At 39.0% G+C, this 19,158-nt stretch overlaps 1 protein-coding gene across 1 annotated transcript in view; it reads left to right on the top strand.

Moving 5' to 3' along the window:
* The window catches only part of gpc5a (glypican 5a), a 138,324-nt gene that overhangs the window by 84,960 nt on the left and 34,206 nt on the right, over positions 1–19,158 (top strand). Inside the window, exon 8 of the mRNA XM_006780326.3 lies at positions 4,351–4,513. Within this exon, the coding sequence (XP_006780389.2) occupies positions 4,351–4,513 (163 nt within the window). The remainder of the gene's footprint in view (positions 1–4,350; positions 4,514–19,158) is intronic.

The following is a 19,158-nucleotide window of genomic DNA, read 5'->3' as shown; positions in this document are numbered from 1 at the left end:
GTCGCTGTTCAATACAATCCAACGCAGGGCAGTTATTTTCCTGCACAGGAAAAGCCGAAGAATCGAGTAGCCTGCTGATTGACATTCTTGGTCAGGCATGATGAATGTTTCCTCAGCTGATGGAACAAATGAGTTAGCTGTGAAATATTATTAGCTTATAAAGCCTGATTCATTGATTAGCGCCGTTTGGGGAATCGAGTCACCTGCCAGTGACCTTATAAAAACCAAAGGCACATGCTTTTGCACATCAAAAGCACATAAAACATGAGAGTGAAACTGTTGTACTATAAATAACTAAATAACGAAGCAAATTAAGCCATTTTGCTTTCATATTATCACTGCCTGACCTTAACCTTTTTATATTTAGCTTTCATCTGAGTCTTATTATTTTCCTATCATTGTCTTACAGCAGGCTATAGCTGGCAATATACAGTCATTGTTGGCAGCAAATCCCATGAAAAGACCAAAACCAGCTTATAGCTGCAGGCTAGTGTATGTTTATTTAGGGTTGGTCAGTCTCTCAGCACTTTCTGACTTTCCTATCCTGCTGTGGCTCTCAGCTCATACCACCATTGGGTCTTTTTGAAGTGTATTGATGTCTTGAAAGCACAGCTCATGAATATAAACTCTCATTACAAAAAAAGTGAGTTTCCTGAAAAACATGAGAGCTTACAGGGAGTGGAGATTTGTGGACCTTTTCTTTTTATTAGTGGATAGAATGTATGTTTGCAGAACCAGGACGATGTATATGTGGGATCAACTTAAAATCAATACTGTGGTCATCATTAAAAAAAAGTTACAATGCTGTGCAAAAGTCTCGAGCCACTGTCCATTTCTTTATATGCTGCTCCCAAGGAGCCAGACTGGTTTCTCTGGACATTGAAAAGAGTGAAAAAGCAGCCAGTGCAGTCCTTATATTGTAGAATAATTTTATTGTTTGATAAACCACTTCTTAACACTAACTTGTGAATCAATCAAGCATCAAAAGACACCTGACTCAAAGGACGATCCAGTGTTGTGTCTTTAGCAAAGAAATGATTAAAGTAAACCATTTTCTTTCACAAAAATACAGATATTGTTTCTTTAGTTGAACTTTTGAAAAATCACAAAGAGTTTTGTAACAACATGGTGATTCCCAAAGAGCTATTAGCTGAACACTTGGCATATCTCAGCATGGTGTGCTGTGTGCCCTTGAAAAATTACAGGAAATGGGACAAGTGGGAGACAAAAGAATAAGTAGCAGGCCTAAAAAAGAAAGAAAACTTCAAGAAATAGTAATAAATAAAGCAAAAACTTGATGCAGGCCCTGAAGCTGATCCATCTACTGGTCATCAAAACTTTATCAGAAATCGTCTCAGTGAAAGGGAGGCTTTCTAAAGGACCGAAAACACAGAGAAAAGGCTGAGGTACGCCAAGTTACATCAGAACTAGACTGATAATAGTGGCCACATGTCTCATACAGCGAGTGTGTACAGCCAAGATCTGTCATGCATCATTTTTTTTTCAATCAAAACATAGACGATAACATAGTTTGACAAAAAAATAATGTTATATATGGACCAGCAAGGTGATTCCCCAAGAGCTTTTTCCAAAAACTGGACACATGTTGGGACTGTGTGTAAAAACTGGGGAAAAAACAGAACGAAAGGCATCGAGATGCCTGAAGATGAGCATTCTACAGAATTGTTGAAACACTGTTTTTGTCTTAAATACTGTATTTGCATACAAGTTTCCACATGTTTCACTGCACCTGTTTCAAATTTCCTTATGTAAAGAAACCAGGGCTGGCTTAAGAATTGCACTGTACATATAAAATTAGGAAGTCTGCACAGCTAGTGTGTTCTAATCAACAACAGAAATAAGATATCAGACACTGGCTTTGCACTTCATGAGTATATTTTTTAACAGGTTTTTATCTTTGGCTAACAGTACAGAAATGTGTTGCTTATTGCCTTTATTTTTAGTTTCAGGCCCTCTGCAGTTTTTGACAAACCAATCAATTAGAGTAAACTGTGAACAGAAAAGTTTCTGCAGAATACAGATGTGACCCGAGACGACTGAAGGTCATGTGTTTGAATTCTTCCGATTATGTATAAGAAAGCAGTTCTTTTCCCTCTCAGCCACACACATGCACGCAGGTTTATGTATATATAGACATTAACCTTTCAACTCCATGCAGATGATGAATAGAATCTTAAATCTCGAGTCGTGTATTGTTTCCCATGTGCAGACTAATTACTGCTGGATGCTGTTTCCTTTAAAAATGGGCTCTGAGTTGACAGCCTTTGAACTCCACATAATGAGCCCTCAAGCAGTGCTCTGCCTCCTTCAGATTCAAACCTCCAGACCAGGCTAATTTCAGGCAACACAGAAACCCATTATTCTTCATAATCTATTAAACATTTGGCCATATTTCTGACATAATTAGAGAGAAAATCATGCTAATTACACACATGGAGGGAAAGCTTAGATTTTCCAATCTAACCTGTCACCAGTCAGCAGATGAGACTTCAGACCAGCACACACATGTCCCGGCTCAGCCTTCCCAGCAACTCTGACCCTCTTCAGCCCTGAACCACAGCACTAACTAATTAGCATAGACACTACCTTTTTGATCAGTGCACACACGGACGCAGGCACACACACACACACACACACACACACACACACACACACAAATCTTTCTTGTTTCCAGTGACGCACCATGAATTTAAATGAACCAATTAGTGAATGCATTTCCCCCGGCGTTGGGTTTCTGCTGCACAGCAATGCATCAGAAAGGTTAGCTGGCCTGCAGACCACTGCGGCCAAGGAGGACGACTGTCATAAACCTTATATATGGATTCTGTGAAGTGTACATCATAGCTGATGGTGATAATCCCCGAGTAAACAAATAAGGACATTTTACTATGTATTTATTCATTATTAAAAGTATTTCTTTTTAAGAGATCTTATTCAAAATCAGGACGCTGCAAAATTCAGGGCAGACGTGTTTATTTACAAACAAAAGTCAGCTGCAGTGCAGTCGCTGTGGGGATTCATTGTTTCTTTATGCATTTCTTTTTTTTAACTGGAGGATTCAGGCTGATTGGCAACATAATGAGCAACTTTTTTCACATTTTTTCCCATCTTTTCTTTATTTCACAACAACCTACATTACTGTGCAAAAGTCTTAAACTGACTTTCATTTCTTTATATTTTGCTAAGATAACAACACTTGCAGTGTGTCCTGAATCACTAAAAATGAAGCCATTCCCAGTCAAATTGGTATGTTGGGTCCATATCTCACAGTGGATTTCTGTCAGATATAGATTTTGTACATCTGTGTCTGAAATGCAGCCCAAAACCATGACGCTGCCTCCACCGCACTTTAAACACAGCGACAGACACTAAAGTTATTATAGTGTTGTGTTTTCTAATCAGCTGTTATTTTATTTCAGTTTGGTATTATTATTTGTGTTAAGATTTGTTTTAGTTTTTGTGAGTTTCAGAGTTAGTTTTTAGTGCTTTTAATTATTTTTGTATTCGGGGCATATGCCAGTTGCAAGATTTAGGAAAATCAGTACAGGTATTACAATAAAAACACGGCCGTTAACTCACCATCTTGTACACATCCGGAGTCTCAAACATTTGCATCAAAGCCTCTGTGATAATAGATTTTACCAAAATAACAAAAGCTGAAATTATTTCCTCCCTCTATTTTTGATTTTAGTTTTCTGAGTTCATCAAATCCTTTTTTTTTAAGTTCTAGCCAATATCTTTGTTCTAGTTAACTCATCCAGTTTTTAGTCTAGTTTTAGTTAACCTTTTCTTCTTTCGTCCTCCACTTGTCCAGTTTTTCTCATTTTTTAAGGACACGCTGGAGAGACTACAAAGTTTTCAGCTGACAGCTCTCTGAGAATCAAATTGGAAATGATTCTTTGGGATTTGTTGTAAGTTTGGCTTAAAAAAAAACGGGAAGAAATGTCTTTTTGTCTAAAGATACAGTTTAGAATTGGTAGTTTGCTAAGTTGTCTGTCATATGAAAACACTACCCGGCTTCATCCTTTGAGTTAGGTGAATGATTCATAAGTCAGTTAAGTGGCTCAATAAAAAAAACATTCCTCTGAGAATTGCCAGTTTTGAAAGAAAAACTTTAAAAGAAAGCTTCAAGAGAAGTCTGGCTCTTTTGAAAAAATATGTAAATAAAAGGTAGCTCAAGATTTTTTCACATTCCTGTTGTCTATACTGTCATAATAATACATACTCATAGATACCTAGAGCTCAAAGTGAAAGCATTCCAGTTCATTTATATATTTTTTTCTACTAAAAACATCAAATTTTGTCTCTCTATCTCTCTTTTTCAAAAAGCTGCTGCAGGGAAAGTCAATCCCTAAACTGGGCTCACTGGATCAGATTGAAACAGGAAGCGGCGATGCAGAGGGGCGGTACAGCGGGGACTGTGACGATGAGGATGGTTGTGCCGGTTCAGGCGCTGGTGAGGTTAAGAGGAAAGTCTCCAGAGTCTCCAAATGTAAGTCGCTCCCCTCTGTAACGTTGTTACTCATCCGTCATCACACGAGCACCAACATAACCCTGACAAACAAATCTAATAAAGGTTTCATAACACAAACAGACTGAATTGGGTGCAATGTAGCACCTTTATGGAGTCATACATATGTGTCTTCATATGCCTTTCACCTTATATGAAGGACACATTCATTTATGCCACTTGTCCGTCTGCATGTTTAAAGTTGCAGGATTTTAACAGGAAAGCTATTTTTTAATGAGCGAAACCGTTCAAAAGCGTAGTTGCATAACACCATATTTCAATAAGACTTGCTCCACTCTCCACTTTATGACAGTAATAATAATAGTCATTAAAGATAATAGTTGCTATGGGGACATTATTGTAATCAAGGCCTGTTACTTTAAAAATTATTGCTCCTCAGTGGATCACTAACCCCTGATGAATCACAACTCTCCTCTTCTTCTTTTTTTCTTTTCTTTTTTTTAACCTTTTACACTCTCCTCTGCACACAGATTCCTCCTCTCCTCTCCATCAAACATGCTAACAGCCTGATTAATCTCCCCTCTCTCGTTTTGCCTATGGCGACAATAAGGAAAAGGGAGCAGGAGGGGTGGGGGGTTGTCCAAACAAGCCATTCTGTCCGTGTAAATGTTTCCTCTACTGCTTGTCAGTCTGGCTGGAAGCTTCGAGCTGAGAGAAGCTGCTTAACAATCACTCATCTGAGGCTGCAGGGAGGCTCTGACATTTATCACCCATTACAGCAGATCCGCCCTTTACTTGTCATAGGCCAGATTAGCCTGTCCACCATATTTATGACCTGTCTGTCTGACCTCTGTCAAGCATCTGTCCCCTGCCGCCTGACCCTAACACAAACACTGTGGATTCCCCCTCCTGAATCGCACCACCTCTGGTCAGTCAGTTATGACTTCAAGTTTTTAGTTCTTCTTTTTTCCCCCCTAATGATCTGGGGTTTGTTTTTCTTATTTTTAGGTTCTATCGTTGTGTACAATTTAGAGTTATTACAAATTACAAGCCAAAGATAAAGCAGCTAAAAACAAGAATTTTCCTAAAAAAACAACAACAACAAAAAAGCCAGTCCAATGCTTTTGAGGCTATAAAATGATCCAAATGCTGATTCATCTCAAGCACAAAAAAAAAAAAAGAAAAAAAAGTGTAACACATGGGGTTGAATCCAAAACACCTCTTCAGCTTGTAGGAGTGAAAAAAGGTCACTGGTAAATAGGCAGCCCACTATTCACTGAATCATTTTCCATTGTTTGCCGCTAAAATCGAGACAACAAATAAAACATAACTGGAGACACGGGTTAATGGATATGTGTTAAGTCCTCATTTGACCAGTGATATGAGCGTATTAGTCATGAATGAGCACGTTACAGACGAGCTGGGCTGCTAATGCAGTGAGCAGAAAGAGTTTTCCTCCCTCAGCACACACGACTGTCATGTTGCTGCAAACGGTCTGAACCTGTTGATTAGAGAAAAGGATTTGTCTCTCATAATTTATAAAGCTGTCGCAAACTTATAATAGTTTTGCGGTAACCAACGGCAACCAATATGAAAATGCCAAAAGCGCGCCGTGCCTCGTCTGGCCTCTTGAGCGATCCGAACCCCCACAGACTTCCGTGCTAATATGTCAAACTTTACACCAGAAATAAATGTGTGTACAGTTTAACTTGTTTAAAAAAAAGTTCAGTTCTTTTTGTCCTTGTATAAATATCTGCTGCTTCTGTTTAGTGCAGTGCAGAGGTAACCAGATTGGTGAAGACGCACTCAAACAGCAGAGGCTGACTTCAAATTTCTGCAAAGACAGAGAGCTGCAGATTCAGCTGAGAATCCTCTGAAGGTTCATCGCTAAGGACCGCCTGTTCGTATTATCACATTTTTTTTCTCACTTTTTTTTTGGTCCTTGAGTCTGATGTGCTACAGTGCTCAGCTCTCACTTCAGTCAGAAGTTTGTCTAAGACAGACTGTTATCAGACAAACTTGTAGTACAAATGGGAATGAGCTATGTTGTTATTTCCAATTGCTGGAAAGCTAGCATGTTAACAGTATTCTCAATGTGTGGAGCAATTCATTTAGCTTTGTTTGCTGCTGGGAATAAAATTTTTAGTTCTGTGAAGCTGCTACATCATGCCGGAGCTACAGAGTTCATAAATTGGCTGCCACGAGGTTAAATCACAGTGGTTTGGAAACACTATTAATGAATGCTGTCGGTTTTTATTTTAGTCCATGTGCAAAAGTTCAGAAACAGAAAGCCGCAGAGATGAAAATACAATATTAAACTGCAGAATCAGAAACAAATACAACCAACAAATATGCACCCAGGTGAAATCAAAACTAATGTTCATGTAAAATCTCGCCAGCAAACGAAGCTCAGAACTTGGAGTTACGTGAACTTGTTTAGAAATTGATAAAATCTCACAGCGAGCATGTGAGATGCCAAAAAAAGCAATGAGAAAAATAAATGATTTGTGAATATTTGTAAGAAACTAAAAATGACTGAATTCCTGTTTTTATACCCAAATTGGAGGCACTCACATCTCTGTGATTTGAGAGGTTGATTAAGCCTAACATTCAACCTCTCAAACTAATTTTTCTGCTCATAAATGCAAGTAAATAACAGTAATTTAGCATCCTAATAAAAAAAATGTATTTTACTACTTGTTCTGCTTGTAAAACTGTAAATTGGAAATTTAATGGATAACAACATTATCCATTAAATAACACCAATACTGTTAATTTAGGGCAACTGTGGTATAATCCTTACACTGGGCCATGGTTGGTCTAATAAATTTGTTAAGCAGTGTAATGCTGTGGTTTGTGTACTAACCTTTTTTGTACACTGTTTCTACAAACCATAAAAGATGCAGCATATAATGCACATGTTTTTATAACGAGTACGCCAGTCTATCAGAGTAAACTGTCACATTGAAGTCCTTGAGCGTCAGTTCAGAGCTTAAACACCATGTATAATTTGATTAGATTTCCTTCTCTGCCATTATTCATAATCCAACCTCTTTGTGTCTTTGATTTTTATCAGCAGAACATGCTGACGATAGATCAGCGTGATAAGGAAATCAAATGGGATCAGCTCAATACTGACAATAGGAGCTTGATTTAAGGGATTATCCTCATTATGCAGAATGACTGCTTTGTGAAAATGTTACGTATGTGACAAGAGGTGACAGTGTGAGCGGAGCGGCGCATTGTTCGAAAATCTGAAGGATTTTTGAATATTTAAGTGAAGCATTGCGTTCCAGGTTTCCATTTTGGAAAACAGCAGTTAGCCGTGTCTGGATCTTGGTGTATTATGTAAAGCACATGCTGAAAGAGATGATTGATTCACTTCACCCTGTTCAACATGGAGTTGCACGACTTCTCACAGATCATTGGCTAACACCGACTCTGAATACATAGAACATGTATCCACAGTGCTTCATGTTTTGTTCCCCACATTGGGTCCTGCTTTTACAGTTGTTTCACACCTGCTCGTTTTAAACACACATGCACACACACATCTGACTTTTAGTCTTTAATTAAATTAAATTAACATTTGATGCTGATGAGTACCTCAATTTAAAAACCATTGTAAGATCAATTTGTTGTGTATTGCAGCTGATTGCAGAGCATGTCAAGCATCATAACCAGCATCATAACTACCAATTATAATATTGATAATTGGAATACTCATTTAAAAAAGCTGTACTTTACAAAGCACGCACAGCCACAGCCTGAACTGATGCGGCTCCACAGACACGAGGTAAAACTCTTTTTATGTTTTTATTGCACAAATTCAGATCTCGGAATAATTGAGCCCCTTTACGCTCCCCAAAAAACAGCAGGAAGACTGATTCCAGCTTTGATATCCAGACCTTAATGTCTCCAAATGAGGTGAAGTCGGAGACTCTAACGGGCACCTCCTGCAGCCTTTCTTTATGAACCCGATGAGATCATTATACACCTGGGTTACTCACATAAGAACTTTTGCCTAGCTTGGCTTTGGATATAATAAATACAGTTTTGCAAATGTAGTCATTTAGTTATTATTCATCACACACTGCAAAAGAACAAGCAATGTTACAGTCATGCTCCTGCCTCTGTGCGGCTGCATTGTAAAGTATAATTTTATCATAATCTCCATCTCCACAGGACTGACACTGAACGGTTAAAGTAGCCGCTAGGTGGGCAGCTCCTGACTCATCACGGTGAAAACTGTTTGCACCTGGTCATGTCCCACTCAACGCCATCTACAGAAGGGGCAGTTTAATAAAAACACATAAAAAGTAGCAGCACAGAAAACTGGTGATGACTGGTAAATAATGGTCTTCTTTTGGTGCAAAAAGCACATATATTTCAGCTATAAGCCAACCTAACACTTACCAACAGTGTTTACCTTTAACAACTGTGAGTAATGTTTCAGACATGAGTGTTATTTCTCCCTTCACCATCTGTGGAAAGGGCTTCTTGTGTCTAAATGTGTACCCTCTAAAAGCTGCTTCCCTCTGAGTCTTGGTTTGCTGCTTTTATCTACTTCAGCTTTTACGTTCACATGCTGCTACCCTCAGGAAAGTTGTATGAAGAATTGATGTAGTTCAAATGAATACTGGAATTTGCACATGTTGTCATATGAATTGAACCACAAACTGAAACTTTTACAACAAAACTAAACTAAGTTTTGCTGAAAACGTGACATTACAATCTTGTATGCCTGGCTATTTTCTGCTAACACTGTAGGCGATGGGATGACTTGCAAGCTATGCTAGCTTGGTGCTAATATCACTTTGCTATGTACTGATTGTTCCTTGTATTGCATGCTTCAAGACATGCTGTTTTTACAGAGAGCCCTGCAGGGCATGCTTGGATATTTCACAGCATAATGGAAAACCCTAAACCCTGTTGCTAGAAGAAAAATTCTTCTAAACTGAAGTTTGTGTCTGACAGACTGACATGTAACCCCTGTAGCTTTGGACAGCTAACAAGGTATTTCTTGCAAACTTATCTGCTCCTTTTAGCTGATTACAACAGATCCATTCTAGGCAAAGCAGCAACGAGGGGCTCGTCGACTTCCTGGTATTCAAAACTAATCTTAGAATCGGATGACCTTTAAACATTACCTGCAGCGGAGAACATCTGTGAGCGTTTTTGTGCTCCTATGCCAATACTCAATAAGAGACCTCCTATCTGGCCTGGAATAGCTTAGCAGTTAGTTCAGTCAGACGAGTCAGTGTGATTGCTTGCAGTGTGAATGCAAAAAGACAACTGTCAGACGCATTGGCAGCAGGAGAGACACAAATCGATTTCTAGCAAATAAGCACAACGAGAGGAAGGGAAGCGGCTCCTTTAGCATGACTCTTATTAACCAGTAGTGTCTCAGCAGGATAACGTTCAGCGTTATCTGAGCTCATACCACTCAGGCCTGTGTTAAATGACTGGGAATTACACTAGCTGTTGTATCTAGAACTCCTCCACTATCTAATGTTAAGCGATAATGGCCATAACAGCAGTCAACAGGGGATGAGCACACATTTAGTAAAAGCAATTTTCCATCATGCTTTACAGTCTTGTATATGTTCCAGCTCTTAAATGAGGGATCTGAGAGATGGAGAATTACATCAAGGCCATTTTGTTGGACATACAGTATACGGTAATAGGGCTATCACAGTGAGCCCTTCAGAGTTTCCTACCAGGTCCAGCAGTACTTGGCTGCACCTATTATAAAGATGTTTATCCTCATTACAGAATGAGATCAAATTAGGTAACCTGCTGTGACTCCCAGCCTCCTCTGAGCTGAATATAATGGGATCAGAATCATTTACACAAGTGTTTCTCATAAGCTGTTGACCAGTGCACTTCACTGCGCGGACTCCTGGGTTGCCTCATCATCACTCAATTAAATTGACCTACTGAACTAGTCTCTGCTGTTACATTTATCTGTTTATCTCCTAAAATGTAATGAATTTTTAACAATCAAGTCATTATTTGACATCACTTGTATATTTTACGTAGATGGACTCAAATTCACAGTGTCCTTGGTTTATAGTCCTGTAGTTTTTAGTTCAGATTGTGTTGAATGTGATTAATATTGAGGAGCTGTAACATGACAAGGTTTAACTTTTGGACTTGACCTGTAAACCTAAATTTGAATGTTTTGGTATCCTAATAAGTGATCCTAATAACGTAGATGCTAATGAAAACAAACAGGCCCTCTTTAACTTTGCAGTCAGGAATCCATTGCCGTTACAGCAGCAGCTGGGTGCTAAAACAATCCACACCTACTGGCTGAAGACTAGAAACAGAGCTGCATAAATGAACCAGTTAAATAACAAGAGATTCTCAGTCTGACTCCCAAGTGAGGACAGTAAAGATCGTTAAAAATCTTGACAGGGCAATGGCACAATCCAGCTAGTGTGTGCCGTCGAAATTCCTGTCAGACATCAGAGTCTTGAAGTTGAAGGGACAGGTGTGTCAGTGCAAGCACAAAGCTCAGTGGGGGATAGAAAACAACACCAGAGGCTCAAAGACGCAGCAGCTACTAAAGACAGAGACAGAAGTGTCAGTGCAACAATTTCAAGCTGAAACAGATGAACTTGAATACAATCTGGATTAGACGGTGGTGGTAGAAGAACTCACATCATACACAGCACTGCAATAAGACTCAGTTTACATAATACCCTGTTGCAGGGCTTATACTTAGAGTATAAGCCCTGCAATAAAAAAATATAACCTTAGGGAGCAGTAGGCAGAAAGTTAGAAAATGAGGAGGAAAAAATTAAAATACAGCGGTCCTCCCGAGGCTTACGTCTTACCTATCACTATGGTTGAATAATAGACTGTAAAGAGGTAGATGCTGGAAACCTAGCCCAGGAAGTTGTGTTTGTGGCTATTAGGTAGCTAAATGTTACCTTCATTTTGCAATGGGAAATGTAGTCATCAGCTTACATGACCAGGAGAAGAACAGCAAGCTTGCAATCTAATTTGAGACAGTCACCAACTTCACTCCATTTCTCAAAGTCAGTTTTCATATCAACATATTTAATTGCTTTTAATGTCAGACTATAGGACTCTCTCTCTCTCTCTTTCTTTTTTTTTTTGGGGGGGGGGGAGTCTCACTTTCTGTTTTTGGTTGTTTTGCTTTGTTAGGCAGTTGTTGCCCTTTTTAATTTTTTTTCAACAGCCAACTGAATTTCTTCCTCTCTGAAAATACATGTGATTGGTCAGACTCGTTAAATCCTAAAAACAGAACCAAGATGAGCTACAGAAGTCTTGTTTCCTTCTCTAAGAATCATAGTACCAGAAGCTTAATAGATGGTACCAGTATAATGACATGATTTACTATTATCACTATTTGCCATCTTCCACATGCCTCATGTAGTTTTTACTGCTCTTGTCCTCCGTCTTTAGCATGTAAGGATATGCTAGAACTTGTAGGTTTATGCTTCTGATACTGGTTCTGGTGATACTACTACTTCAGAATTATCATTTGAGGGTTTTTTTGTTTTCAGCGAGAGAAGATTTTAATCAAAAGTATGAAAACAGTTCTGAAAAGAAAAGTACTCATGTGACAGTTATACTATTTATGGGTTAAAGCTTCTTTCACTTGCTCCCTTATTCACACAAGGTGGATCTGCATAGTTGATTTGGCAGATTTTTTTTAAATGTGGGATTTGTGTCTCCTCTTGGAGGAGGAGTTAGGTACACATGTTAACCACCTCACTATGGATCCACTACACTATTTATGGTGTTACTTACATATTATTGTATCAGTAAAAATTAAGTAAAGTAATGCTGTGAAAAAGTATTTTACAACACATAAATATGTAGCATTTTGCTATTTAGTGAAGTTAGAGCTGGCTCTCGTGTATACAGACTTAAGTCATACTATTAGAATAAAGGAGTATAAAAATATGCTCTATTCTATCATAATTGAAACTATAAATAGATAAGTAATAACTCTGATGATAGCAGCTTTAACAGTGGCACAGGTAGGCAGTGGAATAGATTATATAATAGAGGTATTTTAACTATGCACTTTGCACTTAAGGGGATACTGCAAAATAATACACAGCTACTAAAACTATGTACACAGTATCTGTCACCATGATTAATAAAAAAAAAAAACAAATGTGAAAATTAAACTTTGTCAGTGTTACACAGATGATCCTTAGATTGATTATTTTAACAGGATTTTGACCAGTTGTAATATGTTGCAATAAATCCTTTGCCAGATGTGAAATTGATTGAACAACCATAAGACAGCACAGCCCTCGAGGACTTGCAGAATACAAGGTCAACAACGCACTTAGAGACTCCCTAGAAACTAAAGAAGTGTGACCCCTTTGTGCTGTTCTGCAGGCTTTAACCCTTTCAGTCAGACCCGCATGAAGACTAGGGTACAGGTTTATGAGGGGAGGGCAACCATCAGTCAAATTGTCTGCACGCAAACTGTCAAGCTGAATGACAGGAGGATCTGCAGAAATGACACAGGAAAGCTATTTGGAGTGGAAACATCCGGCTGGATGGAAACAAATGGAGGGAGAATAACTAGAACTGAAGGGGGCAAGCTATCAAAAGGCCACATAACAGATTGGTGGCAGGACATCTGCAGGAGCCTGGGTGTTCAAAGCTAAATAAGCCAGCAAAGGCACTGTGTTTAGGTATATAAGGCCTTAATATTTAGATGGTATTATACAAAGAAAATAAGGAGACAGTTGTAGCTGTATTATTAATATTATATTATAATTATATAAATGTAAATGAGACAGTCGAGGTGAGTGTCAAGGACGCTGTGTGACATACAAAGCATTCATGAGTACATTAGTAAAATGGCTCCTGTCATCAGCAGACAGATGATGTGGCTGCCAAAGACTGCCAGAAAAAGACACCATCTGCCATTTGGTGGGGGTGTGTGCCTTATGTAGCAAATGACTTTATCATGAGTATATATTCTTAATTCAGCATTTTTGAGAAGTTCGTCTGGCAGTGTTTTAATTACATGCTTTTTATTTATTTTTTTACAAGCGCAGGTACAAACGTGCCATCGATTTCACTGTGTTTAGAAATATATTTGGGGCAATGCACAGGCAAAGCATTCATACCTGTTTAAATTTTAAAGACCGAGAACAAATTAAAGAAAAAAAAATCTTTCAGCCAGGTCCGTGTGGTGGACAGGCCTCGCTAGGCTCTGCTATTTCTAAGTGAATAGATGTGCTCGTACTCAAATGTAGCAGGCAGCAGAAGGAAAAAGTTGCTCTGGCCTTTGTTGGCCTGAATGTGATGGACATCAAATAGTGTTGATTTATGTTTAAAAATCTATTTTGTTTTTATACCACAGCCAGAGATACAACCCTTCATATTCAATTGATTTATCTTGATCTTAAAAAACTGAGGAAAAGGTTTTGCCAGTTATTGGAAAATGAACACACTCCGCTGGCTGTTCAGTAGTGTTGCTGCTTAACCCTGTAACACCAGGAGTAACATATTTGAGTTTTTTTGAGACGTCTGCATCGTCAGTGTGATTTGATTAGATTTTTTCCCCCTGAAAAACCTGATGTATGCAGTCAGATACATGCAATGCTACTGTGAGCAATAAATTACACAAACATTTCAATTCAAACTCAGCAGGGTTAACCAGTTGTAATGTCTGCAGATATGGTAGACAAAGAAGGACAACATGATTTAAGTTGTGTCACCTTCATTTTCTAAATGCTAATAAATTAGGAAATACACATAACACACCTTCCCTGTGATTTTCACTTTTCTTCTCTCCACCAGAGCTTGAGTATGAGCTTCATGGTTGTTTCCTTGGTAACTTTAGATCCACGTTTGTTTTTTGTGGACATGGGATGTGCTTTATGTTAATGTTGCTTTCTCAGTTGCATTTAGGTTACCTTGACATACCCTAGATTACTGAACTATCTCCAAAAGCATATTAACCCCACTACCTCCTACTCATCTGCAGATTGTTCAAGGTTTTAGCTTCGCTGTGGTGGGATTAGTTTATGTAATCAGTCTCTTGTGACTCATCATGAATTCCTCCCCCGTTTTCTGTGGGCTTATCTAACTTATATGGATAATCATGCACCTTTCTCTAACTAAGCCTGCTTTCAACTACTGGAAATGACAGATGTGTGAGACCTATCAAAATGGTCGTTATCAAAGTGAAATTAGGAGGGTAATGTAAGCAAAATAACAGTGCTGTGTAAAGCTGTGCTGGCGTTTTTAAACATCCAAGATTTTATGCATTAAAGTTATATCAAACTGCATAACCACATTTAAATGCACATTAAAATGCCTATGTAATGCAAGACTCTGCCAAATTAGTGACCCTGCAAGAACATTATGTCTTGGTTTATTGTTACATGTCTTTAGCATAATTACATGTCATCAAAAACATACTTTGTTTGACAAAACTGCCCACAACTTTAAGTTTTTTTTCATACTTCTTTCCCTTCCTTAAATATACAGTAAAAGACTTTTTTTTGGTTGCTTACTTACATAAAGAAAAACAAAACAAAACACAGCTTCACACTAATAAGCGGCAAAGCAGGCAGATGAAAGCGTACAGATTAATATCAGTTATGTATTAACATATGGTCACAGCGTAGATTGAATTCTCCCTCAGATGAAATACACACCTAGCGTGTGCGCTTTGACCATCATTGCCTGCTCTTACACAAACATGCTTGGATGAAAATGAAATGCAATTGCTTTTTGATTTGCCACAGTAAACATAATGACATTTTTCTTGTACGATAATAGAAACCTTGCATTTTCTTTATCATTTCCCTCCCAGGTGTTTGTGTTTTTTACAAGCAAAGCTTTTTAACCACAGTAAGTTGTCATTATCTTCAGCGGCACATTCTTGTTTTTCAATCATTTTCTCATACTTGGCATGATTTAATGGCTGGCTTAATGAGCTGCGGCTTGAATGTGGAAGGACATCTCATCGTGTTAATGAACCATGAAAAGGGCAAGCACACATCATTGTGTGAACGGTTTTAATAATCAGCCCGGTGTCAGGCACATGGTGCCGTCTACCAAAACTGTGCTCTGTCAGTAAGCACTGATGGCGAATGTTTCATTTAGACAACTTATTTTCTGATAGTTCAGCAATCACTGTCTTCACTCTGCCGCTGTTCTTCATCTCTCCAACTCTTCCTCTCCCTCTCTCTCTCTCAACTACATGTGCTACCAAATTCATGTTTTCAAGTCTATACCGACTTCCCACAAATTTGCTGTCGCAAGCTCAACTGTGATCTTAAAATGGTTCATTAGCTTTCCCATGAATATTTATTTTCATGAAAGATCAAGTGCAAATCTTATTTTATGACGCGATGTCACTGGGAGCATTGGTCTAATGTTGACTGTCGAGCTGTTTAGAGTCACATATTTTATATTTACTGCTGTTAATGTAATTTTCTGATTTATTTATTTTTTTCTCCCCTTGTGTTAATATTTTTTCATATTTTTTCAATAGTTTCTCCTCTAGAAAGAATGCTAAACCTTTGCTTTTGGTAAAACAAGCCTGTAAAGATCAACAGGTTTTGACTCTAAGGCAGGCTTTCAGATGCACATTTTAGTATTGTTGCTAAATGCAAATGATTTTGCAACTTAAGTGTAATGAGCAAATGGGTAGCAGTTCTTAAAATAACCAGCCATGAGCTTAGCTTAGTAGTGCTAACAATAGCACTGCTAATCACAGATCTTGATTTAAATTAGATGCCATCTGAATCTGTTGGCAAGGGATACTATTTTTGCTACCTAAGACTTTGTGCTTTTCTAATTCTTCTCTGTCAGTGTGCAGTCTGTTTTGTAGTTCAAGTTCCAAGTGGTGTCACAGACCAATAACAGTGATACGGTTAGCTTCTGTTAACCTCTGTTAGTGGTTCTTAGCTAGTGTTAGTGAAACCTTCTTTGAAGTAGATCGTTGCTGGACTCAGACATTCGGCGAATAAACTCTCATATGGTGTGAGAATTAATCAGCGGTTTATCAGAGGGAAAGTGTGATTTTTGTGACACTCGAGCCGAGCCTAACATTAGCTGGAATAAAATTAGATTAAAACAGCTGTTGTTGTTGTTTAGCCAGCTCGCTGTCTGCCGTCCGGAGGCGGGAGGGTTGTATGTCTAATCTGCTGACAATAAGTAACTGTGAGAATAAATTAGCGTGTTTATGCACATTTTTATAGAGCCCTGTCTGCAGTTCTGGAGGTGAGGCGGAAGTGAGCGAGGAGGTGGAGGCAAAAGACATAATAAGAAGGAGATTATGAAAATATACATGTACAAATGTTAAATGGTCAGCTCTAGTTAGAAAGAACCATTTGTGATCTTTAAATTGTCATAAAACATGATAAGGTGGAATGTCCCTCTCGGTCACTGTATTCAAGATGGCGGGCAACATGGCGGCTTGCACAAAACGGCACCTGCTCAAATGTGTTAATGGATTAATTCAAATTTTATGAGAGTGCATCAGTCTGTAGGGAGATGTAATTAAACACTATTCAGTATGTATTTATGACTACAGTATTCTTTTTTTCTATTAAACAGTCTCAAAAAATGTGTTACTGTACCTTTAACTTTGAGAGCAGAGAGCCTGTATACCCTCCAGCACTCTCCATGCAGAAACTCTCACCCGAGTGATGGCGGCTTTTCTACATGGACAGTTGTTGACTTGTGGTGACTGCATAAGGACTTCTACTCTTAGCATGTGAGGACGTCTTATTGCACTCTTAACTTATACTCTTCACCTCCAAAAACATGAGTCATCATTTTGAATACGAATGTTATCATTGTTTTTGTTCTTACAGTGTAGCGTAATCGCAGTTTGCGGGACATGTAAGTAGACCCACGCTGCGTGTCAGCAAAGTGACATGACAGGCAGGTTTTGTCTCCTTCCTTTTCATGCCCCCAAAAAATTCGCTCAGCCTTCATCTTTGGACCTTCAAGGTCATCCTTAGATGTGCTTCAGCAGCCCTGGCAGACCCACGCACTGCACTCCCATCATCCCTCCTCTCTGTCTGCCTGCCCTGCCAGGCAGAAAGGAAAACTAGTCTATGTGTTGCAGAAGCCCTCAGCTCACCCTCATTTCCAATAGTATGCACAGCCACATCTATACACAGGCATGCATGGACACACACACACACTCCCACACATACGCTATGCACACTCGCTGACAGAACCAAGCCAGGTGAACCGGTGAAAATCTGAGTCGCCCAACAGGAACAAGGTGTCTGAATCTACTCAGACTGATGTCCTGTGTTGACCTTCAGTGATAATGGATGAGAAATAATGGAAAAAGCTGATATCCAGGAATGAAACATTGGTGAAGCAACTGTTTGTCATGGCCATGAGCTAAGACGACAGCTTTGATGTTGCATTTTTGGGGGTTAGATGGTGGTTGAGATTTATCACATAGACACACATTATTGCTATGAACACAAAATCCAATTTCACTGTTGTCTAGCTTCAGCAGATTCACACAAATTAAATAATCTGTTTGTAATTGCCTGTTTTCAAGGTCTACGTTAGCAAAATGACGTTAATTTTTAAAAAAAATTTTTGTAGCCTTTGAGATGCTTTATAAAACTCTTAACTGTGAACTTCTTAGTTTCAAACCAACTCGCAGATAAGAAAAAAGCGGTACGGGGGCATGAAGTCCTTCCTTTGAAGTTGGCCTTCATTTTAATGTCAGCACACACCTGTGCAGTTCGATTGCACGGTTTTGACACTACGGCGTTGGAAAAAAAAACTGTCAACAGACCGTCTGCCTGTCTCCTTGCTCATATCACACATGCACAGACACATAAAGCCTCGCAACTGTAAACGCTGCAGATATATAGCATCTCATTGTGCAAGGGCATGCATCACATTTAAGATAATTTTTTTAAAATCTTCTTGTGACAATTTCAAATTTAAATCTCTACAGTTGCAATGGATGGAAATGTCTTCCTAACAAGGCTTTTATTGTGAAATGTGCAAATGGAGTTAGAGCCAGAGGCTTTTAATTTACTATTTATTTTTATTCTGAGATTTTTTTTTTTTATCTTTAGGAAAAAAACACTCCATAGAAATGAATTTATAAGGAATTTTCATAGAAATTGAGAGCCCGGCGGGCACGCCACTGCAGCCCCCTCTGGCTTCTGCTCTGCGGCTACTGGGTGACCCCTCATCTGGGTCTTTCCTCAGCTCTTCCCGGGAGGGTGGCACGGATGCCCCTCCGGTGGTCCTCCTTGGGCTCTCGCACTCTGGGGCCTCTGGACGTCTGGAGCCTGGATCTCCTCCATGCCTGCTTCATGCCCTGGGGGACAAGGCTATGGTTCTCTACATCCTCTAGCAGACCATTACATGGGGAAACCTTTTGAATACAAGCGCGCTGATCCACACAGGTGTGCACACGGGTGTTCACTGTTCATAGACATAAACTACACCTTTATTGGCTGCTATTTCCAAGCAGCCAATAAAGCGCTGTCGGTCCTGCTTGCTACACAACAACATTCAATATTTAGTATTTACTGCTGTTTACACTTAGCTAGATTAATGTGATGGTGTTGTGCTTAGTATGTTGCTCTGTTTTTTTTGCTTGTTTTCTCTTCTTTTTCTCAACAGGTGATCCAGGAGATTTTTTTTCTCTTCTT

This window comes from Neolamprologus brichardi, chromosome 1 (assembly GCF_056152115.1).
Source record: "Neolamprologus brichardi isolate AB-2024 chromosome 1, ASM5615211v1, whole genome shotgun sequence".
NCBI classification, from domain to species: Eukaryota; Metazoa; Chordata; class Actinopteri; order Cichliformes; family Cichlidae; genus Neolamprologus; species Neolamprologus brichardi.
Note: the sequence above shows the minus strand (reverse complement) of the source record. Positions and strands in the feature narration are given on the sequence as shown.